Below are 24,544 nucleotides of genomic sequence, written 5' to 3' on the forward strand. Positions count from 1 at the left end.
CGTCCCCTCAACCTCTCCTGCTCCCTGGAGCCCGGGCATGGCCCAGCCTGAGGAGAGTGTCTATTATGGGCCTCTGCTGGCTCAGGACCTTACAGGGTCCTGGGAAAGACCACACAGGAGCTGGAGCCAAGAGGGAGCAGGACCCACCCACAAAGTGGTGAAGCAGGAAGGCTCCTGGGGTTTTCCAGTGGGATCTGATTGTCAGCGTCCCTGCAGGCTTGTGGGGCATGTCGGTGCACCCTCATTCACTTGTCTGAAGGGTGCAGTGGCATCCTCGGAAACCAGCAGTCCTGACAAGCTCTGTTATGTTCAGAGGGAACTTCCCCAGCTGATCACAGCACATGGTTAGATGATATGTGAGCATATTTTTCTCTGATAGCCAACAGAGACACAGTTCTGTAAAGTACTGACACGTGATTATGAAGTCCACAAATCTCGGTACTCTTACAGTACCACATCTTGTAGCATTCCTGTCTTAAAGCACATGCACGCATGCCTTTGAGCTGCAAGTTTGTCAGAGATGAGGTTTCATCAGAAGCTTCTACAAGCTGTGTCAGTGATACCTTTGCACAGAGCTTCTGTCAAAGAGGTGGCTCCATGGCATTGCTGTAGCTGGGACTTGCTGCCGACTGCTTGCTTCTTGAACGAGAGCTTGTAGTACATGGGAGGAAAGTACAGGCAATGCTCCGTCTTTCTCCTGGTCCTTCAGGTCACGATGGAGCTGTGAGCACCGTCTGCTGGAGCCATGACAGGAGGTGGCTGCTCTCCACGGCCCAGGACCAGACCCTGCGGCTGTGGTCGGCTCGTAGGAGGGAGCTCCTGCTGCTTCTGGTAATGCAGAAACTGGGTCTGTGCCTGAGCAGTCTATGGCTCTGGCTGTCCAGGGGCCAGCTTCTTAGGGCTCTCCTCTACCTAATCCAGATATCAGGAAATGGGTATGAGCTGGGGCCTGGCTTCAGTGCAGTAGAGATCGCTCACTGGTTAGTTTCCTCATGCAGACATTCACACGGGTAGTTCATGGTGTGTGTGCACACACACATGCACACCTGATGCTTGCCGTGTGCAGTGTTCATGGAGTTAACTTATCCTTACAGTTGTCATGGTCTGCCAATGGCTAAACAGTACCAAAGTGCTTGAATATTTCTGGATGCTGATTCAGCGTGATTTTATACTGGAGGTAGTAATGGTCAAGAGGACATTATGTGAAGGAAGAGTGTTTTGGGAAGTTAAATGACTTGTGTTAATGAGTTTATGTGAGGGCATTTGAAAATTGAATGAGAAAGTTACAATGATCTTACACTAAGACATAGCAGGGGTGATAATAGGAGACTGGGCTTCAGCCCATGAAATGATGACCTGGTGAACAGCAAACTGAACACATAAGCAGTGTGACATTTTTAAAAATGGTAGTGCTGATTTCCTATGGATCTTGAATGCAGGGGGTCCTCAACTCATGATGGTTTGACTTATGATTTCTTTCGCTTTTTGAAGGTATGAATTTTGACTTTTGGTCTTTTCTTGGGCTAGTGCTGAGTAGAGGCAGAGCTACAGTTCCAGTGAACCCCTAGGGCCAGGTCCTGCTGCAGACAAGTGTTTGGCAGTGCTGAAGGAAGGAGCTGTGGATTCCCAGCTGTGATGCTTGCAACTGTGAGGGAGCTCTGTTTCAAAATGTATTTTGAACACTTAGTGTATTCCAACACTAAGGAAGTCCTTGCTAATACTGTATTTTATGTAGAGTTTAGATTTGTTTTTGCTTTAAGGTTCACAAGTTGTTAGAACTTAAAATGCTCATTATAGTAAAATTAAATCTAAAAAGTCTTTCAGTAGTAGGAACTAAGCAGAAACAATACAGTAAGTGAGTTCTCTCAAGTGTATTTGAATCTCTCAAGAGTTTAGATGTATGTGGGTGTTGAGCATGGATGTAGGTGTGCAAGATAGATCAATGTGAGTGGTGAGGCTGGGTGAAGAGGGTAGGTTTGGGTGTTAAAGTTGAATAGATGGTGGGTGTTGAGGGTGGCTTGACGTAGGTGTGGAGGATAGATGTGAGTGTTGAGGGAGGATAGATGTGGGTGTTGAGGGTAGATGTGGGAGTTGAGGAAAGACATGGGTAATGAAGATGGATAGACATGGTTTTGAGGATAGATGTGGGTGTTGAACATAGATGTGGGTGTTGAGCATAGATATGGGTGATGATAGATGTGGGTGTTCTTGGTGGATAGACATGTGTTTGGGTTTTGAGAATGGATATACATGGGTGTTGAGGACAAATGTGGGTGTGAAGATGAATGGATGTGGGTGTCAAGAATCACCAGATGTGGGTGTTTTGTATAGATATGCATGTTGAGGATGGATGTGGGTATTGAGGTTGGGGAGATATGAGTGTTGAGGATGACTAGATCTGGGTGTTGAGGACACATGTGAGTTGTTGATAGTGGATACACATAGGTGTTGGGTGTTGAGGATTGATAGACATGGGTGTTGAAGATGAATTTGGGTGTTTAGGATGGATAGATGTGGGTGTTGATAACAAATGTGCATGGTGAGGTTAGATGTGGGTGGTGAGGATAGATGTGGGTATTGAGGTTTGATGGATGTTGGTGATGAGGATAGATGTGGGGGTTGAGTATGGATAGACATGGGTGTTGAGGATGGATCGATATGGTTGTTAAGGATGCGTATATGTGGGTGCATAGGATGGACAGCCATGTGTTGTCCATGTACCCACATGTTGAGGGTACATGTGGGTGTTGAGGATAGATGTGGGTGTTGAGGATGAATTGATGGAGGTTTTGAGGATATATGTGGGTGCTGAGGATGGATAGATGAGGGTTATGAGTTTGGATAGATGTGGGTGTTGAGGATAGATGTGACTTTTGAGGATAGAAGTGGGTGTGTAGGGTAGACATGGGTTCTGAGGATGAATTTGCATGCTGAGGATAGATGTGGGTGTAGAGAGTGGATAGATGTTAAGTTGAGGATGTATACATGTGGGTGTTGAGGATAGATGTGGGTTTTCAGGATAGATGTGGGTGTTGAGGATGAATAGATGTCGGTGATGAGGCTGAATAGATGTGTGTGTTGAGGATGGATAGACATGAGTGTTGGTATACATGTAATGCTGAGGATGAATAGACATGGGTGTTGAGGACGTGTAGTTGTGGGTGTTGAGATGTTGGTGATGAGGATGAATAGATGTCAGTGTTGAGTATGGATAGATGTATATAATGAGGATAGATAGACATGAATGTTGAGTATACATGTAATGTTGAGGATGAATAGAATGGGTATTGAAGATTGATGTGGGTATTTAGTATGGATATATATGGGTGTCGAGGATGTATATTGTGGGTATTGAAGATAGCTAGACATAGGTCTGACAGATAGATATGAGTGTTGAGGATATATGTGGATGTTGATATAGATGTGGTTGTTAAGGATGGACAGACTATAGATGTAGTTATTAAGGATGGATAGACATGGGGGTTGAGAATAGATTTGGTGTTGAGGATAATTGTAGAAGTTAAGGAAAGACGTGGGTGTTGCATTTGGATACTTGTGGATATGTATGATGGATAGATGTGGGTGTTGTGGATGGATAGATTTTGGATTTGAGAATAGTTGGGGATGTTGAAGATGGTTAGGATGGGCATTTAGGATGTATAGACATGGGTGATGAGGATGGATGTGGGTGTTGAAGACAGATGTGGGTGTTGAGAATAGATGTGTTAGTTTTAGATGGGTAGACGTGGGTTGTGGAAGGATGTGCATTGAGGTTAAGTACATGTATGTGTTGGCAGTGGATAGATGTTGGTGCTGAGGATGGACAGTCATCAGTGCTGAGAATGGGTAGATATGGGTGTTGAGGATGCATATGGGTTTTAAGAATGGGTACACGTGTGTTCAGGACGGGCAGATGTGGGTGTTGAGGATGTGTGGGGTGTATGGGTGTTGAGCTTAGATGTGGGTGTAGAGGTCTGGTTATTCACAGAGGGATACACGTGGGTGTTGAGGAAGGACTGCTTGCCTAGGGCGAAGCATTCCTGATGGGTCCTTTGTGTGTGGTCAGCGACTGATGCGTTCCACAGGGCAGAGGCAGGCGTTCCAAGCCAGTGCAGTCGGCACAGTTCTACTACATGGATGCCTTCATCCTCCTCTCTTCTGGGCAGGAACTCCAGCTACTTGAGTATCATGTTGACACCAGCAGAGATGAGATAAAAAGGTAGGTGGCGGTCCCGTGATTTCCCTTCCCAACATTTTTATCAAGTTCTGCTCAGAAAGAGTAGTGCTCAAAAATATTGCTACCAAACTTGCAAAGGAGTGGGGGACCCGTTTCTGTACTCAGTCATTTTTCTGACTTGCCACACCGAGGAGCCTTTGGTGTGACATGTGAGAGAACCTGATGTGTGATCACCTCATCGCAGATTAGTGATGTTACAGGGACACCTGCTGTTTACAACATAAAGCAACATACTCACCTTTTGTTATTCTTGTTTTCAAGTTTTTTAAGCAATAGATATTTCAGAGAGAGTCCGAGCCTTCCCCAGCCCCCTGTCTTCCTGATCTCTCTGGAGGTGGGCACGTCTGCTCTGCATGTGTCCTGGTTGTGTCTCTGCAACCATGGGTTCCAGTTGGGAAGGCAAGCCACCTTTCCTGGTGGTCACAGTCAGGTTGCTCGGCCGTGTGGTTTGGTGCTAGACTGTCTGCAGACCTGCTGTAGAGGCGTGCCCTGCCCTCCTCTTCTCCTCGTGGATACAAGGTGTACCTGACTCTGCACTCAGGGTGCCTTGGCCCCCAGCCTTCTGCTCGGGTCTTGTCCTTGGGTCTCTCCTCCCAGCCCAGGCTGGTGTGGGAGGTTGGGCCTGCTCTGCATGTTGCACTGTGCCTGGGGGGATGCCGCCTCTTCCTCCTCTGGCTTCCCCCAGGGAGTGTCCATCAGCATCTTCCTTCCTGTGGCTGACACTGATACCGCTGTTTACCGGGTGACGAGTCCTGCTTCCTCAGGTGTTGAAGTATAACGCCGGAGAAGCACGCCGAGGCAAATGTAGAGTGGAAAATGCAGCTTTATTAAAGAAAAGGAAAAGCAGACTTCTCCCGGGTGGAAGAAGGGGACCCAAAGGTGGAATCCGTGGGATGAGCAAATCTCGTTCTTTTTATGGGTTTCATTCTCCCATTCTTTCCCCTTATCTCTTCCCTTCCTGCCTGCGGGATTAGGCCTGGTTTTGAAATGTAAAAAGCGAAAAGCGGATGGGGCAGAGGGAGGGTCAAGGTGTCTCAGACAGGCAAGGGCCCAGGGGGCATTGATTAGCACCTTCTTGCCTGCAGTCTCTGGCAAGGGCAGGTAAATTTGGTTATCAATGGGTTCTGCATGTCCTTGATATTCCATTCTCCCATGGCAGTCTCCAACTTCCAGAGGCGGATGGCTTGATGGCCTCTATTTTCTTGATCTGACCCGATTTCCTATTTCTACACTAACTGCCTGTCCCCAATTCTGGCTTCATTCCCCCCTCTAATCTTAGGAACTCCATGCTGCTGGGGAAGGGGGTCGATGACCGCTCTGACTTCTTCGAGCTGAAAGTGGACGGTGAGGGGCAAGCAGCTTGGAGTTCCTTTTTAGAAATCGGGTCGATCAAGGGGTCCATGGTAAAAGTCTGGTTGAAGAGTAATAGGCTGGAGGGTCATTTGAGAGATGGGCGGTCTATAAGAGAAACAAGAAGTTATGAGTACCGGGATAAGATTAATGCAACAGTAAATGCCACAACATAGGAACACACCAATGAGTATGATGATGATTATAGAGACTAATAATGTTTTCCACCAGGAGGTACCAGAGAACCAGGAACTAAGAATTTGTTCCCATGATGAGTCTGGAGAGGACATGGCCTCTATCTGAGAATGTAAATCTTTAAGGATGTTAGTTACATTGTTAGAGTTGTCAGGGATGTAAACACAGCATTCAGTTCTAACAATAGCACAAGTACCGCCTTGGGCTGCAGTGAGGATGTCTAAAGCCATCCGGTTTTGTAAGACAGCTTTCCTCATGAGTGTCACTTCTGTATTAAGGAGAGAAGTGCTTTCTCCAACATCATGGAGGGCGGTTTGGGTATAATTGTTTAGGGTCTCCACATGCCACATTACACTTTCTAAACCAATTTGTGGGATAAACATTGAAGCTAAATGATCATACCAACGAAAAACAGATCGTCCCCATCTATGTTTGAGATTGGGGAGATTTGCTGGCTGTTCTATACTTGGGGTCCATCTCCCTTGCATCCAGGGGTACCCAATAGTACATCTTCCTATCCAGCCTGGGGGAAGCCAGGGCCATAAGTTAGTTCCACATATCCATTGTGTCCCATTGGGTGCTGGCCAGCTAATTTCAGGCCTAGAGAGCCAATTAGTTCCAAACCAATCATTGGCTTGTAAAATTACAATTTGTTGGCATTGTGACTCTGGGGTCCATCTTAATTCTCGAGTACTATTAGGCCATATATCATAAGTATGGTTATGTTGTTCCCAACAGATTGGGGCCTTTTGGTTTAGATGCCCAATGGTGGGTGTAAGCCATAAATTTCCATCCCAAACCTGATAATAACCGTCTTTGTATCTGTGACATATTGGTGGCGGTGGTGGAGAGTTAGAAGTGAATGGGCCCGCATGTGACTTAACAGCCGTAGAAATTTGAACATTGGTCTGCTCTAAAGTGAAAGCCTTTTTATGACCTGGTAGTGATCCCAGGGTGATTTTGATTGCCTCAGGGACTAGTAGAGCTACAGCTGCAATTACTCGTAAACAGTGGGGCCATCCCCGAGATACCATATCAAGTTCCTTGCTGAGATAGGCTACTGGTTGTTGAATAGGCCCATTCTTTTGGGTTACCACTCCTAGGGCTATTCCTCCTCTTTCAGTGACAAACAGGTTAAATTTCTCTTCAGTAGGTAAACTAAGAGCAGGGGCTTGGAGTAAGGCCCTTTTTAATGTCTCAAAGGCTTTAATATGTTCTGGTTCCCATATTAGGTTGGTTGTTCCTTGTTGCAAAGTTTCTTTTATAAGACTGTAAAGAGGCTTAGCTAATTCTCCATACCCAGGAATCCAAAGTCTGCAGTATCCAGTTATTCCTAGGAAGCCTCTGAGTTGCCTTAGGGTCTGAGGCAGAGGATATTGTCCTATGGGAGCTATTCTTTCCTGTCCTAATTTGCGGACTCCTTGGGATAGTTGTAATCCTAAATATTGGACCTGTTGCTGACATAATTGAGCTTTCTTTTTTGAGACTTTATAACCCTGATTGGCTAAGAAGTTTAAGAGTTCTGTAGTAGCTTTTTGACATTCCTCCTGGGTGGAGGCGCATAACAGGATGTCATCCACATATTGGAGAACAATTGCAGTTGTCTTATCTTTGAATTCTGCTAAGTCCTTAGCTAGAGTTTGTCCAAATAGGTGGGGGCTATCTCTAAATCCTTGGGGGAGTACTGACCAGGTTAGTTGAGATCCACTATCTGGTTCCTCAAAGGCAAACAGATACTGAGACTGAGAATCCAGAGGTATGCAAAAGAAGGCATCTTTTAAATCTAACACAGTAAACCAAGCGGCAGTTGCTGGAATCTCAGATAGCAGAGTATATGGATTAGGAACTACTGGGTGGAGGGGAACAACTGCTTCATTAATTATTCTGAGGTCTTGGACTAAACGCCATTCTCCATTTGATTTTTGAACTCCCGAAATTGGTGTATTGCATGGGCTGTTACAAGGTACTAAAAGTTTCTGCTGTTTGAGGTTCTGGATGATTTTTAATAAGCCCTTTTTTGCTTCTGGGCGTAGCGGGTATTGTCTCTGATGTGGAAAGACAGAGGGATCCTTTAAGACTATTTTAACTGGGATTGCTCTCTTTGCCTGTCCAATCTTGCCTTCAGTGGCCCATACCTCAGGGTTTATATCACATTCTAGTAGAGGTAAACATAATGATCCTTGTGGTCCCAAATTCATTGTAATGGAAGTCTGAAGTTTTGAAAGTAAATCCCTTCCCAATAAAGGGGTAGGGCATTCTGGGACTATCAGGAATGCATGAGAAAACATCATCCCATCCCACTTACAACTCAGTGGGGGAGTAAACTTTCTGGTAATAGGCCGTCCAGACACCCCTTGCATTGTATTAGAGGAAAGAGGTCCAGGATAAGAGGTGAGCACTGAAAAACTAGCGCCAGTATCTAAGAGGAAGTTGACCTCTTGGCTCCCTACGGAGAAGCATACCCGGGGCTCATGCGTAGTGATAGGAGTTACGGGAGCCATTAGAATTGGCCCCGGGCCCCGTCAGGCCTGTGTGGAAGAGTCTGGCCTCAAGGACCTACGCCCCTGAGGACAGTCACTTTTCCAATGGTTGCCTTGACACTTGGGGCAGGGCTTTGGTGGTGGCCGTTTGGCTTGGGGACATTCCTGTCTGAAATGTCCCTCCTTTCCACAACGGAAACAAATCCCTTTTGTGGCCTGAGGTACATTCCGTTTTCTTTCTTCATCACCCGGGAAGCTAACTCCTCTTAGGGCTAAGACCAGCGCTTCAGTTTTTCTTCTGTCTCTACACTCTTTTTCCTTCTTTTCCTCTACATCTCGATTATAAAAAACAGAAGTTGCAAGTCGGAGGATATCATCTAAGGATTGATCAGGGCCATATGCCAATTTTTGTAATTTCCTCCGAATGTCTGGGGCCGACTGAATGATAAATTTGTCCTTTAAAAGTAAATGGCCCTCTGTGGATTCAGGATCCACGGTGGTGTGTTTTCTCATTGCCTCCCTGAGTTTCTCCATGAAAATAGCCGGGCTTTCTTCGGGACCTTGTGTAATTTCAGAAACCTTAGAATAGTTAATAGGCTTCTGTTTGATTCTCCTAAGGGCCTCAAGGACTAACATCTGGAAGTGTCTGATCTTCCAAGCATCCTGTTCATCGTTTGGGTCCCAGTCGGGGTCATTTCTTGGAACTGCCTGTGCTCCCGATGGATAGTTGGGTTTAGATCTAGTTTGGGCTCCTGGGGCATGAGCAAGGTGTAGGTCATCCCCAAATTGTTCAGCTGCTTTCAGGGTGGCTTCCTTCTCATTGGAGGTTAAAGTCTGGTTAAGTAACAGGATAATATCTTTCCAGGTGAGGTCAAACACCTGGCATAGGTTTTGAAACACCTCAATATATTTATCTGGATCTTCTGAAAATTTCCCTAGGTCTGTTTTTATCTGTCTTAGGTCTTGGAGGGAGAAAGGGTTGTATACTTTAATTGGTCCAAATTCTCCTCCTGGCATCTCCTGGAGAGGTAGTATATTTGATTTGTCCACTGGGGCAGATGGAGAAGGACCAGGGTATGGAGGACAGGAGGCCTGCTGATGGACTTTAGCAGAAAATTCCTCTCCCTCAGTAGGTGACTCTTTAAGGTTTTCTTCCTTTACAGTAGTGGTTCTGGCTGAATCTATTTTACATTGTTGGCATAATTTGGGGTTTTCCCTTAGAATAAAGAAGATTTGAACATAAGGTACCTCACACCATTTTCCTTCCCTTTTGCAAAATCTATCAAGCTGTAAAATGGTATTAAAATTTGTACTTCCCTCTGGCGGCCAAGATTCTCCATCAGAGAGTTTGTATTGAGGCCAGGCCTGGCGGCAGAAGAAAATGAGGCGCTTTTTCTTGAGTGTCTGTGGGTCAAATTTGTCCCAGTTTTTCAGTATGCAGGCTAGTGGTGAACCTGGCAATACTGTTGAGAGTGAAGCTCCCATCTAAGTGGAAGAAAAGAAAAATAGACCTCAGGCGCCCGCGCCGGAGACTATGTGCAGGGACGTCTCCCTAAGTTTGAGCTTCAATCCGGTCCAGAAAACCCGTCTCTCACTACCTGGCTTTGCCAAAGTATTTCTGGCCTCCTTTGGCAAAGTGCTGGGGCTCTAGTTTGCCCTGTGCTAGAGACCCTTGGAGGATTCAGACTTAAGGGCATTACTGCTTTCCTCCCTGCCACTATAAATTCCTACAACAAAAGAAGAATTGTACATCTTCTTGCCTATTTTGTAGACTAAAGGGATCTCCAAAGGGTGAGGGGGACACCTATTGATTGTTAGACATATAATACCCTGTTCTCTGAGGGATTCAAGGGAGGGGTTGAATTAAAGTATACATCCTCCTTGCAGCTTAGAACACACTGAGCACCTTTAAGCACAGGAAAACTTTAAACAAACTAACAAAGGCTAAATATGCAAACAAAGATAACCTGAGTACTTTCCTATTGATTTTCCTATGATCCTACTATCTGAATGTTTAATGTCTGATCGGCGAGCGAAGGGAAAACATCCAGGAGGGAATGGATGTGTGCGGTGTGCTGCGCGGCCCATACGGAGGCAAATGTAATTGGCGCTTTCCCTCGGTGCCATTTGTCTACTGATCACCTTGGATACCCCTTAGGGCGGTCGGGAGGGGGAGTCCAGAGAAGGAACCTTTGGGATCCACCCGAGAGTAGCCCGGGCCGAGAACCCCGCAGTTGCTCCAACCTTTCCTCCGCCTCCACGCATCCTGGGCAGATCAGGACTAGGGACACTGTGTACTCACGGCAATTGCGCTCCGGGCCTGGACAGAAAAGTAGGAAACGGCTTTAGCAAAGCCCCAACATGCCTGCAGAGCAGGGGATTGGAAACTTGCCTGAGCCGAGAAACCTCTCACCCGAGTCTTAAGAATGGCGGCTGCACTAGTTGCATTTAAGTAGCCGACGGGTGCCCATTTTGCCCTCCAGAAAGAAAGAGACAGAAAGATGCACCTCGGACAGATTGGGGTGCGTGAAGAGAAAAGCTCACTTACCTCAGCGTAGATCTCGGTGGGACCTCCAAATCTGATACCGCTGTTTACCGGGTGACGAGTCCTGCTTCCTCAGGTGTTGAAGTATAACGCCGGAGAAGCACGCCGAGGCAAATGTAGAGTGGAAAATGCAGCTTTATTAAAGAAAAGGAAAAGCAGACTTCTCCCAGGTGGAAGAAGGGGACCCAAAGGCGGAATCCGTGGGATGAGCAAATCTCGTTCTTTTTATGGGTTTCATTCTCCCATTCTTTCCCCTTATCTCTTCCCTTCCTGCCTGCGGGATTAGGCCTGGTTTTGAAATGTAAAAAGCGAAAAGCGGATGGGGCAGAGGGAGGGTCAAGGTGTCTCAGACAGGCAAGGGCCCAGGGGGCATTGATTAGCACCTTCTTGCCTGCAGTCTCTGGCAAGGGCAGGTAAATTTGGTTATCAATGGGTTCTGCATGTCCTTGATATTCCATTCTCCCATGGCAGTCTCCAACTTCCAGAGGCGGATGGCTTGATGGCCTCTATTTTCTTGATCTGACCCGATTTCCTATTTCTACACTAACTGCCTGTCCCCAATTCTGGCTTCAACACCACAGATGTGTTTGTCCCTCACAATAAAGGCTCTGTGGAGGGAGGCTGTGGGTTTTGTCCTGCTGTTGGCTGTGCGGTGATTTCAAGGTGGGGTCTGCTGTAGCCTTAGGAGCCATGTCTGTTTTTCTCACAGTCAAATGAAGGGGACCTTGAGGCCACTGCCTGGCAGGCTCGTGGGGAGCCCTGGGGCTGTGGGTGTTGCTGGAGTGGAGGTGGCCATGCTGGATGGGGAGACTGGGCATCTCCTCAGAGCCGAGTTCAGGCAGGCTGCCGAGACATCTGTTGCAACACTGCTGTCCAGTCAGGTTGCACTGGTCTAGTGGGGCGGGGGCTTGTGGGGGCCAATGGAGCTCGCCCCTGAGGAGTTGGAATAGCCAGCAAGTGTGCATGGGATTCCCAGCCCCTGGGCCTCTGGCTGTGGGCCTCCTGGCCATGTGCGGAGCAACTTCATGTGTTTTCAGTTAGGACAAAAGAGTGCCAGGCCACCAAGGTTTCCCAGGTCAGCGTCAAGGGTTGCCTAGAAAATGACTGCCAGGAGGATCTGGGCTCAGTCCAGGGCCGGCTCCTGAAAACGTGTGACCCCAGGCGGACAGTGTGGAGAACATGTGGGCCCTCCCCCTACTGTTCCTGCTCACACTAGCCCACCTGGAGAGCATGGCCCTCCCTGGAAGTCAGCTCTCCAGGCTCACCCAGCCCTGCTCCCGGACTCCTGGGGCTAGGGGCCCCTCTGTCTGCTCACTGATAGTGAGGACTTAGAAGGCGCCATCACCCTACCCCAGCTGCTTGCCTGTCCTGGGCTGTTGAGGGACAACATCGGGTAATGACAGTGGAGATGCCCTTGGAGATGGGGTCTCTGGTCCTCAGCGCTTAGCACATCAGCTTCCAGGGAGTAATGGGGCTCCCTCCCTATCCCTGGGTGAACCCCTCTGTGATATCCAGTGGCCCTGTCTGTCCTGTGGAGGATTTTGTGGCCATTCTCTCATGGGACCGTCCGGTTGTGAGTCTCTGGGGTGCTGCCAGCCCGTGCTCTCCTGTCTCTATGCTCAGTCCTGCGGTTCCTGGACACCCTCCGGACCTGCAGTGCAGAGTGTGTGAGCAGCCACAGGCAGAGGGGGCAGAAAGCAACGTTTCCTGAGCGTGTTGCTTTGGCATCCACCACCGCCACAGCTCACAGGTGCCATGGCTGCTCAGGAGCAGGTCCTCCCTTGAAAGTCTGGTGGCCTGCTGGTGCCACTTGCACGCGGCACCACCTTCTTCAAATAGGAAGCCTATTGACCAGCTGCTGGTCCCACCACCTTGATTCCAGACGGGCTGTCCCCCTGCACTGCCGTAGCTGGGTCTCCCTGAGATGCTGAGGAGCACACAGCACACTGTGTGATCTCCCTGTTCCTCTCATGACGTGCCTCCGTGGACCCCTGAATCCCAGTGCGAGGCTGTCCATTCACACCCTGCCTGGGCCAGCTCTCCACGCCCCACATGCCCTGGTGGTGGGGTTTGTGCGACAGACTGAAACACGAGTGTTGTAGCCTAAAGGCCCCCTCCCTGGCCCTCTGTCACCAGGACATGAGAGGGGGGCTCCAGAGTCTGTTCAGCATTCTCTGGTCTCCTTGTGACCCTCCTCGTGTGGGCTTCTGTACCAGTGTCATGATGTCACAGCACAAAGATGGATGTGATCTTCTTACATTCTTTCCTTGTTTAAAACAGGAAATGTTATTGTGTCAGAGCACGTCCCAGGAGAGCCTCCCTCCCGGGTGACACTGCACCTGCAGAGTGGCTGGTGTCCCAGGCGAGCCTCCCTCCGAGGTGACACTGCACTGGCAGGGTGCCTCCTGGTTGTCTGTTATGGGGTGCATGTGAGGTTTCTCCCAAAAGCTCACATGTGAGACAATGCAAGATGGTTTGGAGGAGAAATGATTGGGTTTTGAGAGTTTTAACCCATCAGTGAATTAATCCCCTGGTGGAATCAACTGAGTGGTAACTAGAGGCAGGTGGAGTGTGACTGGAGGAGGTGGTTAATGGGGGGCCTAGCTTTGGGATATGTATTTTGTATCTGGAGAGTGAAGATGCTCTCTCTGCTTTCTGATCATGATGTGAACTGCTTCCCTCTGCCACACTCTTCCGCCATCATGTCCTACCTCACCTCAAACTCAAGGAATGGAGCTCACCTTTTATGGACTAAGACCTCCGAACCTGTGGGCCCTCAAACTTTTCCTCCTCTATAGTTTTTCTGGTCAGATCTTTTAGTCACAGCAGCAAAAAAGCTGACTAAAACAGAAATTGGCACCAGGAGTGGGGCCGTTGCTGTGATTAACTTGACCATGGGATTCAGGAATTGGTGGATGGAATTTTGAGATGCTTAGCAGTATAAACTGGAAATGCTTTAGATTGTTGTAAGTAGAGACTAATGGTAAATTCTGGTGGGAGGTCAGAAGACCAGAATGGTGATAGGATGGTGATCAGTGAAGACCGTTTATGAGAGTTCAGAAAAGGAGGACTGTATTGGAATTTGGAGTAGAGGCCATTCATGTTATGTTCTGGCTGAGAAGTTATCTGCATTTTGCCCATGTCCAGAGACTTTCTATGAGAGTAATTTTAAAAGCAATGGACTTCTTTTTTTTTTTTTTTTTGGTGCTGGGGATTGAACCCAGGGCCTTGTGCTTGCTAGGCAAACACTCTACCAACTGAGCTATATCCTCACCCAGCAAGCAATGGACTTCTTAATCTTGTGGAAGCAATTTCTAGGCAGCACAGCATTCAGGAGGTGGCATGGATATTGCTGGTGGTTTTTTAGCCAAATTTATTGTGATATTAAGGAGCAGAAAGCAGAGCAGAAAGATTTGAAAAACTTGGACTTGAAAGTTGGGAGTAAAACTGGGGCTAAGGAAGTTGCAGTTGTTAAGGACATTAGCATCACTAGGGAAATGCTAAAGACCTTGCCCAGACACAATAAGAAAGATGGCTTGAGGGCATCTCAGGAACTGGCAAGATCACACCCATCTTGGGCTCAAGGGAGTAAAGGTGAAAATTCTCTTGAGGAGAGACCAGTGGGGCACCCTTCTTGCACAAGGCTGCTGCAGCCGGGATCCTTGGAGGCTTGGTTACTGCTTGAGATGGCAGCAGACCTTGGCATTAACCATGTGATGCTGGTTCTGCAGGAATGCAGGATGCTGGAGTTAGGGGGTCATGGAGGCTTCCACCAAGGTTTCAGAGGAAGGCCTTGGAAGCCAGGCAAAGTGCATCAGGGTCGGAGTCCCTGCAGTCAGCTCCTGAGAAGGTGAGGTGTGGAGATGTGAGGAGAAGCCGAAGCTGCAGTGGAGACCCCTGAGAAATGCCAGTAATGTGGGACATGGTCCTAGGAAAGCTGCAGGAATCGAGCAGAGACAAGCCAACAGAAAGGCCACTTGAGCTGCAACCAACTAGGCTGCAGGGGTGGAGCTACACATGCCCTTTGGAGAGAACCTCAAGGTGTCACGTGCCTCAGATGCTGGACGTGGAGCGGCAGGACTCATTTGCCCAGCTGGGTTTGGGTCTTGCTTGGGTCCCATCCCTTCTTTCTGTGCCCCTAATTTTTTGAATGGAAATGTTTTCTCTGTGCCTTTATATGTTGGATATTGTTGTAAGCACAAATAACCAAAGCGTTTTTGGCTCCATAATGAAAGTGCAAATAAGCAGAATGGAAGGAGACTTCATGGAGACCTCATGGATCAGCACTGATTTTTATTCAGCTGTAGAATCAGGCATTGGATGGGCTCATGTCCTGGGTAGAAAATGGCACCAATTACAAGGGAGGTATGGGTTTATATAGGTTACAGTGGGGGAGCGTCTTAGTCCTTGAAGACTTTAACAGGATATGGACAAAACGTTGCAAACATCTGGAACTTGTTTTTACTGGGCATGGTTTTTATCCAGGGCAGGAATGGAGGGTTCAGAGTTCAGCATCCAGTGCTCATCGGACCTCCTGAGGTCATTGTATTGACATAGGAACAAGATTGATGTGTAGTTTCACTGTCACTGGGAGATATTTGATTGGAAGGATCAAAGTTTTGGTTTTTCTTTCCCTCCCTCCTCCCCCCTGGGGGGGGTATCAATTCCACATCTTTCACTTGTAAATTGCTTTTAATTTTACAGGAGCTCACAATGTGAGATTGCCTTGAGCCTCAGAGTAGACTTTGTACTTGAACTTTGAGCAATTTCAAAACTCTTGAGACTATGGGGACTCTTGGGAATGGACTAATTGTATTTTGCATTGTCAGATGAGTGTGAGCTTTGCAGGGCCAGGGGTGGAATGTTGTGGTTTGGATGTGAGATGTACACCAAAAGCTCACATGTGAGGCAATACAAGAGATTTAGAGGAGAAATGATTGGGTTGTGAGAGTCTTAACCCAATCAGTGAATTAATTCCTGATGGGATTAACTGAGTGGTAACTAGAGGCAGATGGGGTGGGCTGGAGGAAGTGGTTCATTGGGGGTGGGCTATGGGGTATATTTTGTATCTGGAGAGTGGAGTCCCTCTCTGCTTCCTGAACATGGTGTGAGCTGCTTCCCCCCGTCACATTCTTCTGCCATGATGTTCTGCCTTACCTCAAGCGAGCCCCAAGGAATGGAGCCAGCCTTTTCTGGACTAACACCCCTGAAACCATGAGCTCTCAAATAAACGTTGCCCCTCTACAGTTGTGCTGGTTGTGTGCTTTAGTCACAGCAGCAAAAAAGCTGACTAAAACGTAGTCATTATTCTATTCAACGTTAGGCAGGTTTTATCATAATTTGCATAATGACTGTCCCATCCTTGGACATTTGTTCCCAAGTCTCTTCTGGGATGTGGCCTCAGTTTGTCTCTCAGTCTGTGTGTGGTTGCCTTCCCTGAATTGCTCAAACCCTGATGTCTGTCCACACATTGGTGGCTCTAGGGCCTGTCCTTGGGCTGGCTGGCTCACTACCTGTCCCTGCAGGTCACTCCTCTGGCCTGCCCCAGTGTACCCACCCTCCCAGGCACTGTGCTCCTCCCGATGGCCTCCTCCATTGCTGTTGCCCAGTGTGTCCACATCCACACCCTGGACGGCAGAACATCTGTCCTGGCCTGGTCTGGGCTCTTCTCTGATGTCCTTTTGGCCTTGTACCTGCTCAGCTCTGTCTCTGCTGGGACAGGACCACTTCCTGGGATTTCTGTCAGGTGCCTTTCTTTTAGGAAGTGTTTCTAGAGGCCTAAACCATGCATTTGGGAAACCCATACTCACTGTTTATGTTTCTCTTCAGAAAATAGCTAATGCTTACATTGTGGTACAGGTAATGTATAACTGGTTGGGTGTCTACTAAAGCATGCATAATCATTTTAGAATTGGGGACAAATTTGCTTTCTCAGAGTTGGGAATGAGTTACTTTTGACCATACAAGATATTATCTTCATGAAGTTTCCCTAAAGGAAAAGGTGGAGTTCCTTAATAGAAAACTAAAGGTCCTTTCCAAAGGAGGGTTGGTGTGGGTGGGCTGTTCACTTGCTCCCTGTGGTGAGACCATGTGGCTGGGTGCCATGAGCCCTGTTTTGCTTTCTCGGTTCTGCAGCTGGGCGTGTAGGTGTGGTGGAAGGAAACAGGTGATCTCCTTATCTTCCTCCAGGTATGAACCCAGGAGCAGGTGCGAGTGTGTCTTCAGGATGTCCATGAGGGGGGCCACGGCCGTGACCAGCTTGTCAGCGGTGAACGACTTTCATTCCTGTATCCTCCTTGGGCTCCCTTCCGCTCCAATGACAGGAGCCGTGTGGGCATGGGCCCTCGTGCACCCCTGTGGGCATCAGCGCCTCTGGAGCGCCTGGATACTGATGTTTACTCTCAGGGGGAAGTGCCCTCAAGGGAGGCGCGCCGTCAGAATGCAGGCTCCGGGCCTGTGCTGGGAGCTGGCCAGGCCCCCACAGGGAGGGCTGCGAGGTTCAGAGCTGGGCTCCCAGCAGAGGACACAGTGTGCCGGGGTCCAGCCCTAGCAGGAGTCCATGGGTTCCACACCGGTAAACGGGGCGTGGGGAGACAGCGTCGGCGATGGATGGAGAATGAAAGACACAGACTCTAGTTCTGGTGCAATCACTCCCACTTTATTCTGGGGAAGGCTGGGTTTATATACATTTTCTTCAGGCTATAATGGCAGTCTTGTGGTTAATATTAAAGAAGTTTTCAAAGCATAGGCAGAAATTGTTTTTAACAAGGAACAGAAAATTATGAGAAAACAGTAACCTTACAGATTATCCTTACCTATTCACAATTGTTTTAAGAATATCTAACTACCTCGGTGAACTAATACAATATTTACTTCCTTAATATCTAAACTCTATGTGACCTAAGACTATTCTTAATATTCTCGTGGTTAAAACAATAGACAAGTAATCTCATGTGACTATCTCTACTAGGTCCATCTGGTTAATATCTGAATTGCTGAGTTAAGGGGTACAGGAGGGCAGCGGTCTCAATTGTAATTGTGTGCCAACGTTTATTATAGGGGTGACATATTCTTTGTAGGAAGGAAGGAATGTCTTGGAACCTTATTCTCTTACCTCACTACCACACATAAACAAAACCATCGTTAAAATTTAACCAGCCTGTTGGAGACAAAGGCAGATCTTACAACTATTTTCTCCAGAGGCTTTCAGGGACTCATTGCACGGTTGCAAAATTATTTTTAATTTTGTTAATGGTAAAGACCCATTGCTTTTCAGATTGTAGGTAATATTTTCTGGAATTTTTGTTGTATTCCCTTCATCCCCTTAAGCAATCCATTCAGACTGAAATGAGTAATATATTATCAGAGAAACACAGCAGAGAAAACACCATGCTTTGGAGCAAAACATCCAGCAATTCCTTTTAGGATGAGCCTTTGCAATCATCCTCCAGAGGATCTTTGTCAAGCACTGGATGGAATTCCGGATGCCCCCGCAACAGTGGAGCCTAGACTTTAATTCCTGGTTTTGTACTGGTGACATCATCGCTTTTGATTTTTAAAAAATTGGTTTTAATTTACTTAGAATCAAATCTCCTGATTTTAGGAATTCATTTCAGAAAGCTTTAGTTCTCTTGTAGCTGTACTTCCAGAAGGACGATGCTGTGAGGTTCTGGCAGCAGCCTGGTAGGGTCAGAACCCAAGTGCTTTTGCGCTGGGCCCTTTGAAGGGGAAAAGACAGAGCCCTGGCAGCAGGGTGCCCCCACGTCCTGGCCTGGGCCTGGGCTGCTGCTGCTCTGGAGCCCTGTCGCAGTCCTGAGGGTGCAACACCGGGCAGTGTGGGTGGTCATGCGACCTCTGCATACACTAATTGCCCCTTGTGTGTCCACTTAGGCAGCGCCTGTGGTCTCCTGACGGGTAGGTCTCAGGCCACCTGCTCTTACCTCTTGCAGTCTGTGCGATGGGCCACCCGCTCTGTGGCTCTGTCATCTGGTCTCTATTTCAGACTGCCAGCATCTCAGATCTGGACATTTCCTGGGTAGCTCACTCGGTATAGCTAAAGGTGGAACTGCTGCCCACCTCCGAATAATGCTCTTCCAGTCTCCCGCCTCCCAGCAGCACCGCGCTGCTCCTGCAGACTCCTGGGGCCAGCCAGGGTGGGGCTGTGGTGGGAGCATCTCCCCGGGTTGCTCCAGAAGCGCTTCACTCCTCACTCTGCCTGACCCCCCAGTGTTTCAGACTAGTGATGTAGTCGACTGAACAGAGCTGGGCCCTCCCTGTGCTAAGGTCGCCGAGCAGAGTCCCTAACTGAACTGATGCAGACGTGGTCCTTGTGGCTGGCCGCAACAGGACTTTACAAGTTTTCGACCTCAACACCGGCTGTAATGCTGCAGTGATAGCAGAAGCCCATTCACGGCCTATCCATCAAATTTGTCAAAATAAAGTAAGTTTTCGGACAGTACGTGTTATGGTTTGAATCTTTAATGTCCCCTGCAAAACCTGTGTTTAAAGCAGGGTGCCCAGTACAGCAAGGTTTAGAGGTGGGTCTTGTAGGCAGTGGTGGACCTGGGGACTGTAACGTCATTGTGGATTAGCCCATTTGTAAGTTGAATGTACTGCAGGTGGCTACTGCAGGCAGGTGAGGCGTGACTGGGGGAAGTAGGTCACTGGGGTTCTGCCCTTGGACTACATCTGTCCCTGGCCCTTCTGTTTCCTGGCTGCCCACTGAGCAGCTTTTCTCCACCATGCCCTTCCACCATGATGCTTCTGCCTCATATCAGGCCAGAGCAATTGACTTGGTTGACCAGGAACTGAATCTTTGGAACAATGAGCCCCAAATAAACTTTTCCTTCTCTAAGTTGTTCTCGTTAGGTATATTGGTCTCGACAATGAAAAACTGAATAATACAGTACGATTATGAGCTAAAAGTGTTTAATAAACATAAAGTATTATGCTATAACTTTAGAACTACTGCCAAATTTGGTGTTAGTTTGTGTGAATCACTAACTGACTTAGGCCTTGATGTTTGACCTGGAGTCTAATAGTGTGCCCGACGTGAGTTTTGGCACTTCTGTCTTTCATCATTTTGTGGTACATTTGTTAGTTTGGTCTTTGCCAATGATGCCTCCACACCTAAACTTTGGTGGGGGGTGGGTGCTGAGCAAGCTGGATGGAATGATGCCACAGCCTGCGGGGCATAAGCGGCATTGGTGGCTTCTCTTTGGGGTAGGGCTTCCTGGATACTGCCTGCTTCATGAGGTCCCCAGGTGACTGTTGGAGTCCTGGATTAAGAGGATCTCGTGGATCTTATCCCAAAGGCATCTTCTCACCCCAAAGAACTCCATGTTAAGGTTTGACCTAAATGCCTCCTGCAGTCTGTTGGGGCTGAAGGATATTATGTTGCTAAGTGAAATTTTACTGCATTGAGAGGGACTTCACTGTCCAGAGTTTAACACCTTTTCCAGGCAGACTTTAAATTCCCACTAACCATAACAAGTAGTCTTTAACCTGCTGGATGAATGCTCTACTCAGGGGTGTAAAGGAAGAAGTCCCTAGAATTGGGCTATGTGTCCAGGAGGGTGTCTTCACAGGGTCAGTCTCCGTGGCTCTGCAGAGTGGCAGACCAAGGTCATGGTCATGGTGGGTGGTCAGGGCTCTGGCTGGGAGAACACCTTGAGAGGAGGAGCAGTCCCCCTGGCCCACCCTGGGCATCTGTGGTCTTGGTAGGAGGTCTTTGAGGGTTGGGACAGGCTTGAATTGGCATCTGTTTAAACTTTTTCTCTTGGAAGTTCATAGTGGGATGTTTCCAGTCACAACGGGAGAAGCTTTTCTGGTCTGCACAGCACCATGGGAAGCACCAGCGTGGATAGAGTTGTTAAGGAAAAGGTGGCCAGCCTCCTTCTTTGTGCAGCTCTCATTACATGAAAATAGAGCTATTAAACCCTGTGCAGCAGGCTCCCCAGATGAGTGAAGGAATCCCTTCCTTGAATTTTGTGACTTTTCTATGAGGCTTAAACAGCAGACTTCAAAACCTGAGTGCTGCTGGTGAGGTCAGCACAGGGTGAGGCCCATGCGAGGAGGAGAAGCTACTGGCCTCGACGTCAGGAGCACCTGGGACCATGGCCTAATGCAGCCGGCTGCCCAGGGCAGGCGAGATTGACTGTTGGACTGGGTATTACTCCACCTCTAAGCGAATCCCTGATGGAGTGATTCCCTGGGAGCCAGCAACTAGTCTAAGGTCATCTATTTTCTAGGCACTGTGATCTCCTTTCAGTCCAGGTACCACTTGGACAGCCTTGTGGTCCTGTCCTTGTGCGGCAGCTTGGAGGGGAATCTTGGGTCTTGCAGCCCGTGGACGAGGCAGCCTGGGTCTTGCAGCCCGTGGATGAGGCTTGAAGAGTGGCACTGTGTTGGCGTTCGGAGCCTGGGTTCCCCCAGGGCCCCTCCTGTAACCCCAGGGCCCACATAAACCTTGGGAAGTGAGGACTAGCACCACTTTCGAGTCCTCCCCACAAGCAATCTTATGGGTCACGTGCGGACCGGGCTCCTATGCCCCTCCTTGTCCTCACACCCACGCAGTTCATCCTCAGGTTCATTCTCAGCACCTGTTGCCAACATGTGCCTTTGATTCTCCAGGGGTTCCTGGATCTTTAAAGACAGAGGCAGACCAAACAGGCCCTTTCCTTCGCATGGCTCATCTTGCGGGTTCCTCGGGCGCTGGGCTGGACACCCCAGAAGCTGAGTCCAGTTCCAGGGAAGGCTGTGTCTTGGACTCTGCCTGCTGAGCAGGGTTACTCTTAAACACCAGGTGGCCATGCAGCTTGGCATCCCCAGCACTTTTCAGCGGAGTAGTCCAGCTATGCCTGCTCTCTGATTTCCATTACTGTCCCATGGCCTGGGTTGCTTCGTGTCCACACTCAGAGGCATCTGTCTCTGGGTAGCAGGCTTGTCTCTCACTTTGCCATGAGTTTGCACTGTGGACACAGCCTTGTCATGTGTGTGGAAAGGTTTGGGACCCTCTATCAAGTTCTGACCCTCTGAGGCTAGATCCATGCCTTACTGGTATACGGTTGGTGCTCAGAAGTGCCTTGCTTAGTTGGAGCCTGCAGGCTGAGCCTGGCCATTGCAGGACGGTCCAGTTGTGGTTTGTGAGAGCTGCCTTCAGTGTTTATGGACACCGTGTCCACAGGACTCCGGAATCTGCTCTGAGCCCTAGTGTCCAGGGTTTGCACTAAGTGACGTACGAGGAGACTTTGAACCACCTTCCTAGCAGGTGCTAAGTGAGGTCTGAGCGAAGGTCAAGGGCTGTCACTTAATGCCCCAGTGATGACTTCATGGCTGTATTTGCAAATGGCACATTTCCTCTTTCTGAATGACTTTCCCCAGAACACGGTTCATGCAAAGTGATTCTTAATCCACGGTGCAGGTGGTTGATGTTAATGACTTTAAGGTGTAGAACCCTTGCTGTGGAGCTGAGGCCTGTGGCCGCAGGAGGCAGAAGAAGTTGTACAAGCATGGGAGGGAGGCGCCTGTCCATGGCTCATGGCGGCCTCGGAAGCTGCGTTGCCCCCTTCCTCACAGGCATGCCAACAGGCCTTATTTTCCTGTGTTAGTAAATGGAAAGAATCCTAAAATGCTTTTTCCTACATAAATTTGCACTGTCTTGGGCACAAGTGTTGCTTGAGTCGGTCCCCAACAGCAGAGCCTTGCTGAGGCTGTGTGACGCTGTGCCCAGGCCCCGCTGGGAACAGGGGGGCGAGGCCAGCCCCACCGCCGGCCCCTCGCAGGCCCTCCTGTGAGAGAGGTGGCGCTGCCGCAGCTTGGGTACTCCCAGTGCAGGAGCACGGAGGCTGTGTCTGCTGGAGCCCCCGCCGTGGCCCAGGATTGGTGTCTGCATAGGAAGCTGCCTGTGGCTTGACCGGGCTCTGTGGCTGCGGCGTGGTGACTGTGGGCTGGAGGCTGCTGTGGACCCGGCCTCCTCTCCGCAACGCCTGCCATGTTCCGGGTGACTGGGGCGTGCTCCAGGGAGCCTCCCCGCGGCGCTGGCTCTCCAGAGTCCCTCTCTCTGGAGGGACGTCCCCTGAGCATCACCCGGAACTGGATGCACTCCCACACTCAGGGTGGTGTCTTCAACCCAGGCTCTGACTGAGAGGTGTGCTTTCAGGTTTCCCTGTACCTGAGTTGGTCTTTGTCCTCTATTCTGTTGCTGGGGTCTGACTTTAGGGCATTGGGTTCAGAGCACATACTCTGCGTAGTGTTGATTTTCTTGCTATCTTTGAGAAACTTGGCTCTCTTGGCTTGTTTTTAAAATGGATATTACACACACATGAAAATCCTGTGCTTTCGCTTTTGACCGTAGGTCTACATGAATACCCATGACTCAACCTTGTTAATCGCTTCTAAATTGTTCAAGTCTTCTTAATTTTTCATATGCTTGGATTTTTTAATAGTGGGATAAGTGGGTTCCCCTCTTCAACCTTGGCTGCCATCTTGTCAGTCCTCCTTACTATCTACCCACTTTTGCTGTGTGTGTTTGGAGGCCATGTTAGCAGAGTTAAGCTCGTACATTTTGCTCATCCATGAGCAGCTGTTTTTCAGAACGGTTTCTCTGCAGGCTCTTGTGCACGTGCTACGCCACTCCACTCAGCTTCCAAAGAACTAGCTCGTGCTGTCCTTAGACTCGTTCTGCGGGACATTCTCGTGCCTTTGCCAGCGGTGGTGGCACATGCACTTGATCTTGCCGTGTGCTTTCTTTTTTGCATTTTGTGTTCCGTCCTTCCTGTTGATACTTCCTGCCTTTCTTCTTCCTCGCCATCTGTCAGGCAGGATGGACTGTGGAGCTGTCTTCCCCTGGGGCACTTTGGCCACTCTCATTTCTTTCTGCCTCAGTGCCTTCCTGTCCTGTGCTCCTGTGTTGTGGGCCTCCCGCAGGCTGCACTCAGCAGGAGGCCTGCATTCGGGTGTGCGCTGGCCGCCCAGGGTCACTGCAGGTGTGGGGCCGTGCATGGGGCCCCACACCTGAGCTCGGTTCCCAGCTCGCAGCTTGGGGAAGGGTGTAGTGGGGGTGGTGCTGGGGACGCGACGGCAGAGGGAAGCCCAAGCGTGGCAGGATGTTGGTGCCACGCTTGAGGATCCTCTGCTTCCTGCCCCTCAGTGGAGTCACTTCCAGGTAAACTGAGACATGAACCCTTAGGGACATCCTGCATTCAGCTTGTCTTAATAGTTTAGAGGAAGGCAGGACCCTCATGAGGCTTAGTGCATTTAAGTTGTTTTGAGCTCAGTGATTCTACAAGTGCAGTTCCCTGCAGTCCCACTGCGCGTGTGTCTTTTGGCAGCAGCAGGGAAGGGGCAACCTAGGGCCCGGATGCGGCAACTGCTCTTGGAGCCTCCCCTGACCTGGGCCCCCTGCACTCACCTGCGCTGTCCTCTCCGTGGCCTGCTAGGCATCTTAGGATGCACAGGGGTGGAAAAGTAAGGGCCTCTGAGTGCCTCCCTGCAGGGCGAGTCCCAGTGTGCAGACTGGCTTGTCATCTAGGCTCTGAAAAGAAACTTCGGTATGTTGATTTCTTGGCTTTCATCTTGGGTTGTTTCTGGCTCTGTGCCTCTTGGTGGCATGACATGTGGAGAAAACAACCTGGGACGACTTTTAGGGCCAGACACACCCTCTGCTTAGTGTGCAGCCTCCGCTGCTGCATGGCATGTGCACCCAAGGACGGCTTCCTTGGTGACGCGACCCTCAGG

At 49.2% G+C, this 24,544-nt stretch overlaps 1 protein-coding gene and 1 non-coding gene across 22 annotated transcripts in view; one reads left to right on the forward strand and one right to left on the reverse strand.

The window, feature by feature from the left end:
* Positions 1-24,544, forward strand: part of Wdr27 (WD repeat domain 27) — a 170,497-nt gene that overhangs the window by 59,924 nt on the left and 86,029 nt on the right. For 17 of the 21 annotated variants that reach the window (XR_007109389.1, XR_007109391.1, XR_007109390.1 and 14 more), the window contains 4 exons: positions 710-831; positions 4,086-4,219; positions 16,997-17,094; positions 19,126-19,247. The exons of 1 other annotated variant lie outside the window; for it this stretch is intronic. Coding sequence is in view for 14 of the 20 variants with exons in the window: in XM_047557521.1 (XP_047413477.1) it covers positions 710-831; positions 4,086-4,219; positions 16,997-17,094; positions 19,126-19,247 (476 nt within the window). In the remaining 6 variants the exon portion in view is untranslated. Of the gene's footprint in view, positions 1-709; positions 832-4,085; positions 4,220-16,996; positions 17,097-19,125; positions 19,248-24,544 lie in introns of those variants that run through there. 3 more of the 21 variants (XM_047557522.1, XR_007109393.1, XM_047557533.1) reach the window with 3 other exon arrangements.
* On the reverse strand, positions 14,007-14,084 carry Trnaa-agc (transfer RNA alanine (anticodon AGC)). Its single transcript has one exon. It is a non-coding gene; the product is annotated as a tRNA-Ala (tRNA).

This window comes from Sciurus carolinensis, chromosome 7 (genome assembly GCF_902686445.1).
Source record: "Sciurus carolinensis chromosome 7, mSciCar1.2, whole genome shotgun sequence".
Taxonomy (NCBI): domain Eukaryota; kingdom Metazoa; phylum Chordata; class Mammalia; order Rodentia; family Sciuridae; genus Sciurus; species Sciurus carolinensis.